This window comes from Chiloscyllium punctatum, chromosome 25 (genome assembly GCF_047496795.1).
Source record: "Chiloscyllium punctatum isolate Juve2018m chromosome 25, sChiPun1.3, whole genome shotgun sequence".
Lineage (NCBI taxonomy): Eukaryota > Metazoa > Chordata > Chondrichthyes > Orectolobiformes > Hemiscylliidae > Chiloscyllium > Chiloscyllium punctatum.
The window spans coordinates 19,116,381-19,135,642 of NC_092763.1; the positions used below are offsets into that span (position 1 = coordinate 19,116,381).

At 39.1% G+C, this 19,262-nt stretch overlaps 1 protein-coding gene across 4 annotated transcripts in view; it reads right to left on the bottom strand.

The window, feature by feature from the left end:
* Positions 1–19,262, bottom strand: part of LOC140495728 (ribosomal protein S6 kinase alpha-6) — a 122,246-nt gene that overhangs the window by 49,584 nt on the left and 53,400 nt on the right. For 2 of the 4 annotated variants that reach the window (XM_072594759.1, XM_072594758.1), the window contains exons 2-4: positions 13,969–14,085; positions 4,686–4,767; positions 1,996–2,076 (exon numbers count right to left, since the gene is read on the bottom strand). In XM_072594759.1, the coding sequence (XP_072450860.1) occupies positions 1,996–2,076; positions 4,686–4,767; positions 13,969–14,085 (280 nt within the window). Of the gene's footprint in view, positions 1–1,995; positions 2,077–4,685; positions 4,768–13,072; positions 13,138–13,968; positions 14,086–19,262 lie in introns of those variants that run through there. The other 2 variants (XM_072594761.1, XM_072594762.1) reach the window with 2 other exon arrangements.

Below are 19,262 nucleotides of genomic sequence, written 5' to 3' on the forward strand. Positions count from 1 at the left end.
ACATTCAAAAATTTTGAAATTGTGTATTATAGTCCTGTGGGCAAAAGAACTAGCTTGAATCTAAAGCTATCTAGAAGGCCTGTTAACCACTACAGTTAGCGAACTTATTTTGGAGATGAGCCTAGATTTCTGAGTGGGATCAGCTTCCACAGATCTTAAACTAGAATAAAAGATCACAAACATTATTTACACTTCTTAATTAAAATGGCCCCATCTTTCATGGATTATGCCGCAAAAAAAAACTATTCAACTAATTTTGATTAATTAGTTGCGGGTGTATTTTGGGTCAGAAGTGTTGAGACTTAAGCAGCACAAACCTTGAGCAGCCGATTATTCACCATTGAGGGGACTGATAGTACACCAAAGTTCATGTGATCGTCCAAAGACCATAGGCAAGCACATAATTTAAACTATCATTCATAAATATACTATCTTCTTCTACTTTAACTGCTTACTTTCTCAAAATAATGAGATAATATTTCACTCAAATAACAACAGACACATAAGCAAATTAATTCTGCCACCTGTCACATTTCCAGTAGCAACCACTAAACCTTTCACTCTTTGCATTTTAACTTCCTTGTCCCCTTTTCTGTTTGTTACATTGTATTGTTACATTAGGGGATTATTGTTGTATCACACAAATGCATGGCTAACTATTGACAGCATTGAAAAAGTACTGTGTCAAATATGAGGTTTATGACTTTGTTATACTTTGAGATGGTCTTTAATCTGGGACAAAGTTGAGAGTTAAAATGTCACCTGTTCAAATATCTGCCTAAAACAGTCTGTTAAAACTAAAAGGAAGAAAGTTGTAGGTTATTCATGCTCAAAGACTATGACAGCAGCATCTGTGTTTACAGTGGTCAGACAGCAAGTTTCCAAAGTCCTCAGAAGGTATCCAGAATCAATTTGTGAACAATACTGTAAACTCTGTTTGCTTCCCAGACATGAGAAAGTTGACACCTCTATGATAGCTAACAAGTTAATACTGGATTCAAGACCCATATCATACACATGAACGAGTGGGCGGCACGGTGGCACAGTGGTTAGCACTGCTGCCTCACAGCGCGAGAGACCCGGGTTCAATTCCCGCCTCAGGCAACTGATTGTGTGGAGTTTGCACATTCTCCCCGTGTCTGCATGGGTTTCCTCCGGGTGCTCCGGTTTCCTCCCACACTCCAAAGATGTGCAGGTCAGGTGAATTGGCCATGCTAAATTGCCCGTAGTGTTAGGTAAGAGGTAGATGTAGGGGTATGGGTGGGTTGCGCTTCGGCGGGGCGGTGTGGACTTGTTGGGCCTGAGGTGGGAATTGAACCAAAGTCTCTGGCGCTGTGAGGCAGCAGTGCTAACCACTGTGCCACCGTGCCGCCCAATTCTGGGACTAAACCTTATCTGACCAGAAAGGTAAGGATCAAAAGTAAATTGTCAGAAGCTAATAGATTTGGGCTGGGTCCAGGAAAAAATGAACGATTATTTCATAGACAGTGTGCCTGTGAAATTATTTTTTTTTCTGTTTTGTAGCTTAGCAAATATAAATGTACAACAGTACTTAGCTAATGCTACTAAATCTGCTTATAATAGTAAATGTCTCAAAATGTAAAACCTTGTATGATCTATCAGCTGAAAGCTCAAGTTTCTTCTTTGAAATATCAGCCTCTACAGGTACTCTCTCAGTACAAAATATTCTTAGATAATAGTTAAAGTATACTACTGTAATGGAAAATTAAAGTAGTGAATCTACATATTGTCTAAAATACAACAGAATAAAATAATCTAGAGACATAGAGATGTACATCATGGAAACAGACCCTTTGGTCCAATTCGTCCATGCTGACCAGATATCTTACATAAATCTAATCCTATTTGCCAGCATTTGGCCCATATCCCTTTAAATCCTTCCTATTCATGTACCCATCCAGATGCCTTTTGAATTTATAAAAACTAAGTTAGAAGTATCAAAATAATTTAACATGAGTCAAATTTAATACTTGCCATAGTGTAATTTAACAATAAATGGATGATTTACTTCGACTAGAATATCTCGTTCCATTTTTGTTCGGACACGATCCCGTACTGAAAATAAACAAACACAATCATCACTGAAAGGAAATGTAGAAAGTTCATAAATCTACCAAAATCACCTGGGATGAGAACATTCCTTCAACCTGCACAAATTTTAGTTCTTCAACTACTGTTGGCTATATGAAGCTAACTACCCTGCCCTTTCCCAAAAGGAACTAGACTATATAAAGATACTTATTTCATACAAATAAAGGAAAAAGTAAACCAAGTGATTTCTTAGTGATTTGGCTCCTTACCCAAATATACAAACCAACTAATTTACCTAAAAACTCAAGTGTATTAATTATGCTCATTAAAACAAAAGCAACATTCTGCAGATGCTGGAAAACTGAAATATATTTTTTTTAAATGCTGTAAATATTCAAGTCAAGCCATACCAATACAGAAAGAAAGTTATTGCTGTCAGTGACATAAACAGAGTTAGTAGTTTAGGTCATTTACCTTTCATCAGAACTTGCACTTGGTTGCAAAGCTGGTTTTCAGGAATTAAGGCTGATACTTCCCTAGATTTTCTTTTCCATTTCTGAGGGATACAAAAATCTAATGTCCAAACTAACTGGTGGGAAAATTGTTGAAAGCTTACAGTTAGACACCTTGGAATGGCACAAGTGAGGATCTGATCATTCAGATACATATCTTTGCCAAACATCCAGGATGAGCCAAACAATGGCAGTTGTTGGAGGGAATCCTGAGGGACAGGACTTACATGGACTTGGAATGGCAAGGATTGATTAGGGATAGTCAACATGGCTTTGTGCATGGAAAATCTCACCAACTTGATTCAGTTTTTTTGAAGAGGTAACAAAGAGGATTGATGAGGGCAGAGCGGTGGACGTGACCTATATGGACATCAGTAAGGCAGTTGACAAGGTTCTCCGTGGCTGACTGGTTCGCAAGGTTAGATTTCATGTAATATAGGGAGAACTAGCCACTTGGATACAGAACTGGCTTGAAGGTGGTGATGGAGAGCTGTTTTTCAGACTGGAGGCCTGGACTGGTGTGCCACAAAGATTGTTGCTGAGTCCAATGTTTTTAGTCATTTTAGATTAGATTGGGTTAGATTAGATTAGATTCCCTAAAGTGTGCAAACAGTTGGCCCAACAAGTCCACACCGACCCTCCGAAGAGTAACCCACCCAGACCCATTCCCCAATCCGATATTTATCCCTGATTAATACACCTAACACGAGGGGCAATTTAGCATGGCCAATTCACCTGACCTGCACATCTTTCGACTGTGGGAGGAAACCGTAGCACCCGGAGGAAACCCACACAGACACGGGGAGAATGTGGAAACTCAACACAGTATGTTTTTCTTTATTAGACAGAGCATTGAGTATAGGAGTTGGGAGGTCATGTTGTGGCTATACCAGACATTGGTTAGGCCACTTTTGAAATATTGTGTATAATGCTGGCCTCCCACCTATCGGAAGGATGTTGTGAAACTTGAAAGGATTCACAAAAGATTTACAAGGATGTTGCCAGGGTTGGAGGATTTGAGCTATCGGGAGAGACTGAATAGGCTGGGGCTGTTTTCCCTTGAATGTCGGAGCCAGAGGGGTGACCTTACAGATGTTTATAAAATTTCTGGGATGGGGATGTCCAGAACGAGAGAGCATAGGTTTAGGGTGAGGGGGGAAAAGATATAAAAGGGACTTAAGGGGCAACTTTTTCACAGAGGGTGCTACACGAATGGAATGAGCTGCCAGAGAAAGTGGGGTAGGCTGGCACAATTACATTTAAAAAGACATCTTGATGGGTATATGGATACAAAGGCTTTAGATGGATATGGGCCAAGTGCTGACAAATGGGACTAGATTTGGTAAGGATATCTGGTTGGCCCAACTCATCCATACCAAAGGGTCTGTTTCTGTGCTGTACATCTCTATGGCTCTATGTTTAATTTCTGGCACATCAAGCTTGCTTACCTCCCAGGGAAAATGGCACTTCAATGTACTCAAAGCACTTGGTACCATTGTTACCATATCTGCAAGCAGAGACATGAAAGCCTTGCCAGTTCAAACTCCCACGCCAAAATGAGTGATATAACATTTACAACCAAGACTGAAACAATGTCAAATGTTTATTAGAAGTAGCTCAGCTAAACAATCTGGCAATTGCCATCTGTTAGAATTCATTTCTCACAGGTCTTTTGGTTGGATGCAATATGCATCATGGCTCTATTATTTGAATTTTATGAATGACCAGTTAGTTAAACCTGTTGAAAACTTGAAGGCCTTTTTACAAAATCAAATGTGACTTCAGCAATACTTTCTCAAAAGTTTTTTTTATAAATGGTCATATATTAAGGATTTAAAATATATATTAAAGCCCATTCATGTAACACTACAATTCAAAAAGAGGATAAAGCACAAATGGTGGAAAAGAAAATAGAAAATTCTGGGTTAATTGACCTGAACTATTAACTTTGATTGTCTGACCTCAGTATCTCCAGCTTTTTACAATTTTAACTGTAGCTTCTCAGTATTGGCAGTGTTCCAATTTTGTATTATAAAATAGGTTTCTCATCCTCCTTCATTCAGGGTGGGAAACTTACGGTTTGAACTTAAAATTTGAAATAAGAAATTAAGACAGACTTGCCTTTTAGCGTTGCTTTCTTCAGTACTTTCATTGCATACAACTGTCCAGCATCAGGGCCAACCGCCTTTCGAACCAGAAAGACCTGATCACAGAAATGTGCAAAAGGTTATAATTTTGATGAAAAATTGAAATTTAAAACATGAGCTGAAATAATTTCAGTAGCATCATCTGCAGCATTTTCAAGAATCATCCACTAGTCGAATAAAGTTTAGGGCTATGCTTCACAATCTTCTGTACTCCACAGCAACCAAAATCTAGTGATCACAATTTTGAAAATTTCTACGGATAAGGCATTAAAGGCTTTATGAAAGAGTCTTCAAAATTGCCATCAGCCTTAGGGAAAAGTGTTTCCTCAGTTCATTGCTTAAAGACTAGACTCTAACATTAAAGCTACTTTCTGTATTTGTTCATAATATTTTAACGGCTCTTATACCTGGACTTCAAAGCCTTACTGGACAGCCACAGTTTATAGTTTCTCACCTTATAGCAAGTATGTAGTTTCAAATTTCATACAAAGTGGATGAGCATATATTTGCCTACATTGAAATACATTCGCCACAACTTTGCCCATACATTAACTAAACAAAATCTCTTTATAACGTTAAGCTCCCATCTACAATATTTATAAAGCCACCCAGCTTTGTATCACCAACAAATTTGGATAAATGGATTTCTATTCTATTATCTAAGTCAGTAGTGAACATTGGGGTGAATAGCTCAGGCCTCAGAATGGATGGAAGAATATCCTAACAAATACAGTACCTTCACATTAATCTTACTCTGTCTGTCATTTGTTGTTCAGCCAGTTTCCAAATAATTTGCACTTGAGTCAGAAATAAATAAAGGTCACATTTGAAGAAGAAATGTGGAAGAAAACTTACGTGGAGCACGAACACTGTTTAGGTTTGCTTGTGCATTGTAAACACTTGAAATATTTCTTTATATTTAAAGCAGAACTTGTGAAAGTTACTAAACTTTCTCAGAAGCATTGGTTAAAAGGTTGAGATCGGGGGATCCAAGATGGCAGCAATCTAGGAAGCTCACATTGCAGAGCACCGCACCGCACTGAAGACAGGGCGAAGTTTTAACCCACCCTACCCAGACTACTGTAATACCCTGGATCTCTGGAAAGGTTGTGGTGTCCCAGGAAACTGTCAGAGAGCAACTTACCTCACCGTCCAGGGATGCCAAAGAAGGGAGGAGGTACATCCAAGGCCAGGCCCAGCCTGCAGGATCCTCGGAGTCTTTTTTCTACAAGGTCCTGTTAAAGGAGCTCATGAAATCTCGTGAAATATTGGGCAAGCAGATAGAGGAGAAGCTGGCCCCAATCTCTATCATGCTGCAGAACCATGAACAGCAGCTGGGAGACATGGAGAAAAACAGATGAGGTAGAACACAGAGTCACATTGGTGGAAGCTGATACTGATTCCTCCAAGGATAAGATCTGGGCCCTGGAGACGCAGGTCCATAATTTGCTTGACCAGGTTGATGACCTCAAGAACAGGATCTGGAGAAAAAAATATTCAGATTGTCGGTCTGCTGGAGGGTAAGGAAAGTGAGAGACCGGTGAAATTTATTAGGGCTGTTGCCAAAATTCTTTAACTTGCAGGCTGGAATGAGAAGCTCGCAGATTGAGGGGGCTCACTGGGTCTCAGCACGGAGGTCAGGTTGGATCAATGTCCTCATCCTGTCTTGATGAGGTTTCATCACCACAGAGATAAGAAGACAATCGTCGAAGCTTCCAGAATCCCAGGGAAGAATCCGAAGGCCCTAGTTTAAGAGGGCTCTAAGATCATGCTCTTCCAAGACTTCTCAGTGGCAGTGATCGGGAAAGGAAAATCCTATAATGGCGCCAAGACAAGACTGAGGGAGCTCGGGATGCAGTACGCTTTCAGGTATCTAGCGGTGCTTCGGAACACTTAGATGGATCTGTACATCTCTTTGACATGTCAGAGAAAGGAAGAGACTTTGTGGACAAAAATTAACTTAATCTGAACAATTTAGTATGTGCAAATTGTAGTGTTGTTTGGCTATGTCTACTTCACTTTAAATAAAAGGAGGAAGGCTGTTCAGGACTCTCTTTTCCATTTTTTTATTGATGACAATCTGGTCTAAACTATGATCAGGAGCAGTTGGGATGGGTGCTTTGAATTTCTCGTCAAATTTCTGGTAGATGCATTCTCTAAACTGATCAGTATTGAGTTCCGGCAAATCATTATCAGGGGAGATTTTAATTGTCTTAAGGAACCCACAGTAGACAGGTTGCCCAAAGGCTCCCCGATACTCTCTGTACAAACTAAACAATTAGTCAATCTGTGTGTAGAGTTAGGGTTGATGGACGTCTGGAGGTGTCTCCACCCTACAGGCAGGGCTTTTGTGTTTTTTTCCCCATCCACACAGATGTCACACCAGGACTGATTTTCTTTCTGACCCCCATGGCAACCCTGGATTTGATGGCATCATTGTGGGCGGCACGGTGGCACAGTGGTTAGCACTGCTGCCTCACAGCGCCGGAGACCCGGGTTCAATTCCCGCCTCAGGCGACTGACTGTGTGGAGTTTGCACGTTCTCCCCGTGTCTGCGTGGGTTTCCTCCGGGTGCTCCGGTTTCCTCCCACAGTCCAAAGATGTGCAGGTCAGGTGAATTGGCCATGCTAAATTGCCCGTAGTGTTAGGTAAGGGGTCGATGTAGATGTAGGGGTATGGGTGGGTACGCTTCGGCGGGGCGGTGTGGACTTGTTGGGCCGAAGGGCCTGTTTCCACACTAAGTAATCTAATCTAATCTAATGTACAATTAGTAATATTACCATCTCCGATCATGCTCCAGTGTACTTGTTGGTTAAGATTAAAGACGCTATAGTGAGCCCGAGGCACTGGCAAATGGATCCCTCTATCCTTAAGGATATTAAGTCATAAATTCTAAGGAATTTAGGACGTTCCTAGATTAATTCAGGCTCGGTTAGGAGCACGTCCTTCCCTTGGGAAACTGCCAAAGCCTATGCCAGGGGGTTAGTTATCTCCTACTCTGCCAGTAGGAAGCAGCAGAAGAGCGAGCAACAGCATCTCCTCAAATCACAGTTGAAGGCAGCCGAGAAGGCTCACTTTGACAGGCCCTTGATGGCCAAGCTACAGTGGATTACAGCGCTGCGGCCTGCATTGAATTCTGTGCTCATGAAAACAGCAAAGAACTAATAGGTACAGTGGAGCTTCCCTTCATAAAACAAAGGTTAAATGAGCATGGTGACAAACAGGGCAAGTGCCTAGCGAATCTTGCCAGGAAATGGAGTGCCCTTCAAACCATTACGTCAATTAGGGACGGGTCTGGGAACCTAACATGTGCTTCCAAAAAGATGAATGCGGCACTCCAGAGATTTTACGCTGAATTACACCTATCTGAGGACTATGAGGAGGGGCGGGCCAAGATGGAGCTCCCAGGTGGGACTCCCGAACAATAGTCTCTCCTCAATGCCCCCTTATCAGAGCAAGAGGTGCAGGAGGCTGTGAAACAGCTTCAGAATAGTAAGATGCCAAATCCTGATGGACTTCCCAGTGAATTTTATAAGGAATTTATAAGCATATTGTCAGGCTTGATGCTCAACATGCTCAATGACTCATACAGTCATGATCATCTCCCACCATCTCGAAGAGAGGCCAATATTTCGCTTATTCTTAAAAAAAAGGAAGGTCCCAAATGCGTGCTTCGAACAGGCCCAATTCACTCTTATATGTTGGCATTAAAATCCTCCCTAAAACTCTTGCATTAAGGCTGGAGACTGTGTTACCTTCTATTGTTAAAGAGGACCAGATGGGTTTCAATAAAGGGTCACAGATCCTCCAATTATGTTAGGGAGCTGCTTAATGTAATTCAAGCATGTCAACAACAGTCAATACAGAGATTGGAGATTTCTCTAGATGCAGAGAAGACATTTGACAGAGTTGAGTGACCGTACTTTTTTTTATACTCTTGAGCGATTTGGCTTGGGCGAAGCCTTTATGAGATGGGTAAAGGTTCTCTACAAGTGACCCCCTCGCTGCAGTCATCACCAATGGGGGACGATCAAGCAACTGTAGCATTTTAAAGGGCAGCTGACAGGGGTGTCCCCTTTTGCCATTGTATTTTACATTGGTGATTGAACCGTAGGCAGAGGCCATTCATAGGGACCCCAATATATCGGGTCTAGAAGTGGGGTCAAAATTACATAACATTTTGTTCTAAGCAGACAATATCCTCATTTTTTTTGTCAAATCTAGCAATTTCGGTGCCTCGCCCGATATAATGCATCATTTGACACCTTTTTGAGATACAAGATTAATTTCACAAAATCAGAGGCTGTGCCTATGGGTAGTCTTACGAAGGTGCTAGATCTTGAGGGAGAATCTCGATTCCCATTTAAGTGGTCACTGTGGGGTTTCATGTATTTGGGCATATTCATCACTCCAGTTGTTCTTCAGTTGTTTAAAGCTAATTTTATTCAATTATTTTACAAAATCAAACAAGACCTTCAAAGAGGACAGGCGCTTCATGATTAGGTCAGACAGTTCTTACTAAAATGAATATTCTCCCCCGTTTGTTTTACCCTATAAGGATGCTCCCTCTGATATTTGATAAGCAAGCATTAGGAGACTGCACGGCTGGCTCAGCTCTTTTATTTGGCATTGTAAGCAGCCCCTTATTAAATTAGCTAAACTGCAATTGCCTCACAAACTGGGGGGAGTGGATCTCCCAAACATTAAAAATAATCAACGAAGCTCGCGTTTATCTTACGAGAGTGAAGTGATTGGGTTGGTGGGGGCCCTTTTTCAATATGGTTAGATATCAAAACCTCTCAGGCCAAGTGCCCCCTTAATAATTTACTGTTTTTGGATAAAATGAGGACAGTTAAGGAATATTGCCTTAACCCAATAGATAGCAATACTGTTAAAACATGGAGGGCAATTTGGCAGAATATTGGCAATATTGGCAAAACATCTTTTTTTACAGCTATAATGGGTATGCTGGGTTTTCAACTGGGAATTCAAACATTGGGCAGCTAGGGGTATGTCTTGCATGGGTCATTTATTTGAGGGAGACACAATGATGTCTTTTGATCAGCTATCATATATGAACTATCTAGCAGGGACCTCTTTCATTGTTTTCAAGTTAGGAATTTAATTTTAAAAAAACTACACTTATGACTGATCTGTACAAATCCAACATTAGAGAGGAGAGTGCTCAGTGCTTACAGTACCTTTTCAGTCAGCACCTTATATCATCAAATGAGGGGTGGCCCTTCAGATGAGTTCGATCGGCTTTGCAGGGTTAGGAGAGCGCGCTAGGCATTGAGGTCTCCTCAGAGGCATGGGAAGATATTTGGGAAAACACAAGAAAAATATCAATTTGCAACAGGACACATAGGGTCCACTTGGCTCCAGACCGTACGTCAAAATTTAAACCAGGGGTATCTACAACATGGCCCAAGTGTAAAGTTTGCACGGGAACTCTTACTTATTGTCTCTGTGGCAGGCTTCAAACATACTGGATCACTTTGGCAGGTGCAATGGAGGGGATTGTGTGTGTAATTTCTTCTTGGCCTGCCCGGTGTATTTCCTTTAGATGCACATAAGAAAAAAACTTTTCAACATCCTCACTTTCTGCGCAAAGAAGAATGTCTTGTTCGGTTTGTGTCCAAAAACCCGGGCCCGTCAGGTTGGCGCAAGATTGTTATGGAGCACGTCCCCTTGGATTTTCTTACAAGCATGGTACACCACAAATCTGAGAATTTCTCTAAGACATGGTAACCCTTTTTGGAAATACCTGGACACAGATTTGTCAGACACACTAACAAGGGCTTTTATTTAGCCGTAACGATTGCGCTTTACGAGTCCAATATCCAGAGAGGCGGTACTGTGAACGTACGAATGTGTGAAAAGTAACGCTCTCTATATTCGAGAGTTAGTGTTTTGTTTTGCTGAGCTGTATTATTATTTAGTTAAGTAGTTAGTTGGGTTTTAATATATTTTAATATGTTTATACATTGGTACATGGCGGTTTGGGTTTTTTGAATTTTTTTGGTGTTCCTTTGTATGGTTTTGAATTGTATTATTTTGTATTTGTTATAATATTTTAAAAATCTTTCTCAATAAAAAGATATTTTTAAAAAGGTCGAGATCAAAACCGCAATATGATTTAAAAGTCTGCAGGTTCAACTCCTTAAAAGCAAATATTTACAACAAACACCTTCCATCCAAAACAGACAGGATGTTCTTTTGAACGCAAGGAGTATTTTGAAAGTAATATCAATATTCAAAAGAGCTAATTTACACTTGCCACATACAAACATGCATCAACAAATGAACGTTTTTCCTCATCCAAAATATAATTAATAATGCTAGAGGGGTGTCTCCAGGAATTAATAAAATGTAAGTAAAACGATTTCAAAATAATGCAGATGATTCACTGTTGCATGATAATATAGTTTGAGGCAATTAACTTTCTCATTCCAAGTGCTTACAAAAGAAAAGCCTGAAAGGAAATACCCCACCATCAACACACTGTCACAAGTTTCCATGATTTTGGAAGCCAATTTCATAAATTATCCATTTTAGTAATGCACTACAAACTATTCTTTGCAGGTATACTGAGGCCAACCCAAAGCTGCTTTCTCAACAACTGCTCATAGCAAATATGGCAAGTTAATTTGTGATCTTTCCACCAGGTGCATGAAGCCTGTAGCATTTTTCACAGAATTATCAGTACTATTTAAAAGCATGTCAATTGTAAAAATTTGAAGATTTTTTTAAAAACTTCTATAGAAGATGATGCAAAGTCCATCTCATTTTGATCTGTTTTTAAGATACTGATTTTGGAATCACCACAACCAGTTGACATTAAGCCACTGCAGGGCAGTTTTCAGCCTGGAATGGAGATATTTCTCAGTATTTCTTCTAGTTTCTCTCAGTTCAGGAATAAAGAAAGTATTAAAACCTCTTTGCTGATGCATGCAATCATTAATTCAGACAACGATGTTGCGCTTTCATGATAATCAGCCAATTAAACATTTTAACGTGAGTATTCCATAAAAGCCGAGATTAACACCAGCATGGAAATAATCACAGTGAACATTATTACTGAACAAGTCACTTTCCAGACTGAAAGCTGGATCATATTGCGTTCTTGTTTTATTATTTAACAAGGGCTTTAACTAAAACAAAAGCACACAGTGGTACAGATCTGGCATTAAAAATAAAATTGAACTTAATTATGCAAAAGAAAAGATGACAAAATAAAACTAACCAAGCTATTTTCATTTTAATTTGAAAGGTCTTGAAACACACAGTAAAAATACAATCTTCCATCTATCCCTAACAGTTTTACGTACATGCAAAGCATAAATTTAAAACAGACATGTTGATTAGCATACTTGAGAAGAGAACTGGGATTACTTATGGTCAAACGTGAGCCTTGATAACTCAGAGGCTGGTGGGGAGAAGTGCCCTGAGGTTAACAAAACTGGGGTAAATGCCCTTAAAATTACATTCTGGAAAACGAACAAGCACAAAGTGTCCCACTGAAATTGCATTTGTTATATTTAACAGAAACGTAAATCCATTTGTTTAAGTTTGGTACATGCTTCAATTAACATAGCACCAGGAAATTTTTCACATGGATGTAATAAATGTCTATAATCTACCATTTGACTTCAGGAGCTTTCCTTTTCACTTTTGCAGCTCATCACTGCCCAGAAATTCAATGTAGTTTTCATGTTTGAACATCAAAAGTACTGTACACACTTACTTCAATAAATGTATTATATGATACATTTGTTTAAAGTGTGCCCCAGTTAAATCTAACATTAAGGTTTGAAACAATCACATTCCCTGAAACATGATGTACAAATTTATTCAAAAATAGCTAATTATGACCTCAAAAAGTGTAATCAGAAACTGTCAATTGCTCATACATTTTCAATTAAGTCAGAGTAATGCAAATTTAAGTCAAACTTTAGAGCTGAGAAATCAACCAAGCTGAGTGGAATGTTAATTAACACTTAGACCACTAAGAAAGAAAATCAATGATTTCAGAAAATACTTGAAAAGCATTATGGATTCAAGTGCAACAGCATGAACAATTACTAGTTAAACATGCTGTTAGAGGTCCTGCAAAACAGGTTTCTTGAGGAAATCGTTGAGCCATTCAAGCATTGAATACCCAATCTCCAGGTTGAGAATTAGCTGATGTCAGGTGAAAAACAGTGGAAACACTAAAGAGTTTCTTATCCTAATGATTAGCCCACATTCCCTGCACATAGATAAATATCAGGTCTGTTTGGCTGAGACGGCATCACCCTTTCAAGGTTGAATAACTGCAGATGCGCAGTACCAAGTTTCACATGAATGAATATGAGTTACCTCAGCCAGGCATGAGATTCCAGCAAGGAATAAACCTCCTCAGATAGGAAAGATGAATGAGAAAACTGGTGAGAGAAGAAAACAGGAATGTTTGTTTTTACTATGGCTGGTCAGCATAAAAATGTTTGGGATCTGGAAATACTGAAATTGGGTCTGCAAAGACCATAGCATGCAAAATTAAGCTTCTGGACACTTGTTTCCAGCACATTTGGTTCCCAGGTAGTGAATATTCATGAACTTGGACAGGGTGTCTGTGGACTACTTCAGCAAGAATGCCATACCCCTCATTCAAATTCAGGTTTCGTTCAACATCTTCTATATACTTCCAAACTGTGATATTTCCTGTCCACGAAAAATAGAAGCTCTCATTAATTTCTGCTTTTGCCGGTCCAGGATCAGAGACCATATCTAGAGCTCTCTCTTTACCCCACCATCCTCAACTAAAATTAACCTGATCAAGTATAAGCCTCTTAATCTGTGCTCTTTAACTTCAGAAAATCGAAAACACTTACCCGTTCTTTTCCAATATCACTTACACTGTGCATGATTCATTAATTGGTCTTGTTTCCCTGTTACATCACAAGATATTTTGACACAAGACCAGTCATAGACAAAGGTAACCATAGCAATTGGAAATCATGTAATTTAGTCTGCGCTGGATAATTCACATCAAATTATGACTTGTAGCAAAAGGAGACATGAACACATCAGCAAAGGTTGAATCAGCAATGGAGATAATGTTATCCTTTGTAATATCATGTTCATATTCAAAAGTATATGCAAACTTTGAGGAAAAGGATCAGATGAACACATGAATTTGAATTCCTGCCTGTTGAATAAAGAGTGGTTAAATTCTCTCAACAGCCTGTTGTCACCAAAATGACAAAGACACTGACCTTTCCAAAAGATCCCTGTCCAAGGACCTTCAGCAATTCAAATTGTGTGGGATCAGCCTTCTCACAACCTTCCTTCACATGATGCGTGATTGCAATCTCTTTGAATCTTCCTTCATCCTGAAGATACAAAGTTTTGAAAGCACAGCTCTATAATTAAATATCAAGCAACTAATGACAGTATTTTGATTAAAACAATTTCAAAGCAATCAACAGGCTGACTTCATCAATATTTTTTCTTTTGTTACTATAAAGAATTGTCAGAGAGTGGATAACATTTTTAGAAGCACCATGGAACTAACAGGCATACAAGAAAATGAAGTAGCGAAGAACCTAAATAAAGACCTTGGTAAAATTGGTGTCAGTATCCACAGATGGAAAAAAAAAGAGGCAAGACACTGTGCTTGGCTATTCTTGGTCATAATCCACAGAATCATCTGATGGACAGTGTACATCTGACATAAGATGACGGCTGGTTTATTGCTCAAGACCATTCCAATACCCTCTGCCATCAAATAATTCAGCATCTACATCTCAGGTTTGTTTATATACAAGGAATGGTACACAAGATAGAAGGAAAATGGAACAAAATTTAAACAGAGAGTATGGTGAGTTCATGATTGCATTATACAGGTACTAATGTAACTGTATTGTATCCAATTTGTAGATCCTGTTTCAAGTCCTCAAAGCTAAATCCATTTAATCATATCCGTTTGAGAGACATTCAAATGCCAACAGGATGCAGGCAAACAGCGAGAGAGGTGTGATGTGGCACTAACGGTAAATTAGAGAAAAATATTGTTAATAACTAGAGTGTCAGATTAAAAAACAAAGCACAATGTATCACCCTGCTGCAATCTTGGTTGGAGTGATCTTACATCAAAAAATTGCTAAATATAAAAAAGTGAACAAAGGAAATCAACCTTAAATAACAAAATATTTTACATGCAAATTAGCCACTTGGACTGTTCCAATTATCTACTCGTGCTGTATTAATTACAATTGAGTTAACATACACATAATAAATCAAATTATTGGAGCAATTACATGGTATTCCAGAATTCATATCAATGGTTTTTCAAATAAACTTATTTAAATTTGTCTATTTCACAAAAATGAAATGGGCAGTCACTCTCTTTCCCTCTTCTGAAGCTCTGTATTACAGAAAATATGAAAGCAGAACCATTCAAACCGAATTAAGTTTGCATAGCACATCAACATAAACAAAATTCTGTGATAAAATGCCATATACTGTGTACGAAATGCCGAACTCAAATTAAATTGAACAAACTGGGAGTTGATCCAAAAAGGATTCATGACTCAAATGTGGAAATAAAGACACACCGATATGCCAAAACACCCACACTGCAACCCACTACAAGCCTGAAGCGCTCATGTACAATTATGAACAGAGTATTTCAGTTACAAGAATCCATAATGCGAAAAAAGATTCTGGGGTATTTTTTGAAAGAAACAAATCTTAATTTACAACTATTTTCTCTGAACTGCTGCATATAATTGTCTGTGTAATTTATCTTACTTACACTGAATTTTACAGCACAGAAACCAGCCATTGAGCCAAACAGGGCTATCGGTGTTGATGCTTGAAATGAGCTCTTGTCACCCTGCTCCATTTCAGCTCATCAACATATCCTCCTACTCATTACTCCCTCAGTTACTGGTCCAGCTTCTTTTTAAGTGCATTGGTAATTCGTAGCTAAGGCAAAGTGCTTCAATGAGCAAATTAAATTGATAGGTTGACAATTTCTTTCTTAAAAGAATTAACACGTATGAAGCAACATCACTAAATCTGTGCCAATAAAAATTAGCTAGAAACTAGCCTTAATAATTTGTCAAATCAGTCACATCACCCCAAGTATAAATAAAAATTAGATACTTTCCAAATCTCGATTAAAACTGTACTTTAGAGTAAACACAAAGTTGAATACTTCTCCACACAAATGGTTAACTCTGCTACTCATTTTCTGCAACATGCAAACAGGGAATATTACCAAATCCAGCTCCCTACTAGCATGTTCGAAATGGGTCAATGGAAATACCAATGCAATATTGACTTGCAGTTTCAGTATCAGGAACTGGCTCAGAAAACCTAGGTGAGAATCCAAACTGAAGTAACATAAAAGTGATTTGTTCTGGTGTCATTTGGTGTACCAAAACAATGAGTATTGATTTAATCAACGCATGCAATAACTGAAATCAGCAGATATTTGGGTGTAATTTTGATTGTAATTTAAGGTGGTAAGAAGTTAAACAAATACAATAGTTCTTTCCAGAATAAAGCTTCTTTGGGAAATCAACACTGACATTTACGTAATAACACTGACAATAACGTAAACCCATTGCTTCAGGAATCTTATGCCTTTTTATTTAAAAATTAATATTTGGCTGCATTGCATAGATGAATAATTACAATCAAGGTATTTGAGCAACTCCACACAGCAGTTCCAATAACATTAGCAAAGACATATCAAACCCTACAGTGCCACTTTAAATTTGAAATCAACACAATATTCCTGAACAGCATGCCCAAGTAACAGAAGTTCTTATGATTTTGAGATGTACATGATTCCATTAAAAGATAAAATATAACTTGAATCCAACACGAACATTTTCAAAAACTCTGTAATAGGTCTTGAAACAATGTTATATTAATAAAGCACAAAAGGTATTAAAATGATTTTACTGACTTGCTTGGATTTAAGGAACAAATCAGGTCATGCTCTCAGAGTGTGTCACCTTTACTGATACCATCTATGTAATATCAGTTCAGCAACAAACTTGGTAAGAATGCAGCAAAAATGAAGTGCAAACTCCATAAATGTAAACTATTCATCGGACTGATAACAATCAATGGCAGAATATTGGTTTACAATGGTGTGACGGCTTTGGAAAAGAAGGGAGCTGCTGGATATTTTGAAGGGAGCCATTTAGACACAGTCTACAAAGAGCAGATAGCTATAGAGGTAAACCAAGCCATGAGGGCCTGGATCTAACAGCACAAGACGATCAAGACCTCATCAGGGATCAAGGTCAGTGAATGCGTTATCAACTGCTATGTTCTGCCACATCTCTTATTTCTCAATTCAAACACCATTACTCATCTACCATCAATTTCTATTGGTCAGGATTCCCACCCAACATTTCAGTGCTACAAATCTCACACAATTTTATAGGGTGGGCACTTAAACATTCAATTACACAGGATACCAGGGTACAAACAGTCTATCATACTAACAATGTTTGTCTAGATTCCCCATTTATATAATTTACTGCAACTATTTGGTGTGGCAGGAGGTTCCACATTTTGACTATTCTTTGGCTTAAATGCATTGCTTCCGAATTCCTGATTGGATTTCTTTGCGGTTAACTTGGAATGATAGCTTCCTTTCCTAGAAGCAATCTCTGTATCCACTCTATCAAAACCTTATAGAATTTTACGTAGACCTATATTCGGTTACCCCTCAGCCTTTTTCTTTCCCCCAAGAAGCGATCCAGCTGTCCATTCCTTTCCCGATATGCGTACCTATGTAATCCTGGTGTTATCCTTGCAATGCTTCTCTGTACACTCTGCAGTGCCTCAGGATCCTCTTCATACGAGAGAAACTATAAGCTTAGTGCTTGAATTTAATTTAGCTTTCTAATCTACAGCACAACTTTAAGTGATAGCTGGTAGAATAAAAGATAAGTAAAGGGAGAAATAAGGAGTAGCATGGCATTTTTGGTTGGGGGAAGCATTGTTATACTAAGAGCAAGGAAATGCTTTCGAGAGACGAGGGACTAAATCAGTTTGATTAGAATGAAAAAGGTTATTGCTAAACACGTGGGAAGATAGCAGGGAATCAAATCTGCAAGAAAATTATAGAGAGGTGTAAACATCATAATTAAAATAAGGGACTTATTACTTGCATGTAGTGTGGGAAAGTGGCTGCACAAGGGCAAGCATTCATAAATTGTATTTAGGAGAATTTTCTAAAGAAAGAAAAACAAGACAGGTGGCACTGTTAGACCTGGTCCTTCAGGGTTAGGTGGGCTCAGTAGATCAAATGTCATGGGATACAGTCAGGAGAGTGATTGTTGCATGATAACCTTTAGAATGACAACAGCAAATGACAGAGTAAGAACAATCAACTTCATGGAAAATCAATTTCAATATGGCAAGAACGAAGCTGGGCTGGATAGATGAACCAAAAGTAAGCAGGAAAAACAGTAGCAGACCAATGGGCTACCTTGAAAGAGAAAATGGCTTGGGCACAGTGAAAGCATACTTCCTCAAAAAGTAACAGGTAGAATAAATAAACCCAGACCTACTTCGATGACAAAAGAGATGGAAATTAAAAGAAAGTACGTGTGCTTATGCGAGGTGTCAGGTAGAATACAGACGATTCAGAAGGTAGGTGGAAAACTAAATAACAGAAAGAGACTGGTCGTAAATATAAACGGAAATTCCAAAGTCTTTCATTAGCACATCAATAGCAAACAGGTTTTAAGAAGGTGGAGAATGGCTAACAAAGATAGAAATTGCTGGAGAAACTCAACAGGTCTGGCAGCAACTGTGCAGAGAAAGCAGAATTGATACTTCAGGTCCAGTGACACTTTAAAATGGCTCTGAACGGCTGCAAAACATTTACTCCGCCATCTCTCCACAGATGCTGCCAGACCTGAATTTCTTCAGTAATTTTTCCTTTTGTTTCAGATTTCCAGCATCCGCAATTCTTTGTTTTACTGGAGAATGGCTAAGTAGGGACCAAAAAGGGGAATTGCACATGCAGATAAGAGGCATATGTCTACAGAGGAACCTCGATTATCATAACGAGATGGGCGGGCAGTATTTGGTCTGGATAATTGATTATTCAGTGAATTGATTCAATGCCTCTCCTCTGGGGCTCGGAGTTTCCTGAAGTTTCCTTTTTCCTCACTCTGCCTGCCTTGCTCCCTCTCTCTGTCTCAGGGTTTGTTTCTGAACAGACACACACGTGTGTAAGGGACCTGCAACATTGATACACCCCTGTGTAGAACTCCAGGGAAAGGGTGGGGAGAGGGAGGGCGGGCAGTCAGTCATTTAGAGACGGTGCCTGGGCTCCCATCGATGACCAGGACTGTTCTCGGCAGCATTTCAGTAAGCTGAGTTTGTTTTTAATCGATGTAAACAAAAGATACGATCAGTGTTGGAAACACCTCTTTGATGTAATGTTTCTAGTGGGACCTGGAGATCTTCTTCGGATACTTGATATATGAATAATCGAGGTTCCTCTGTATACTGATAAGGGGTATTGGCC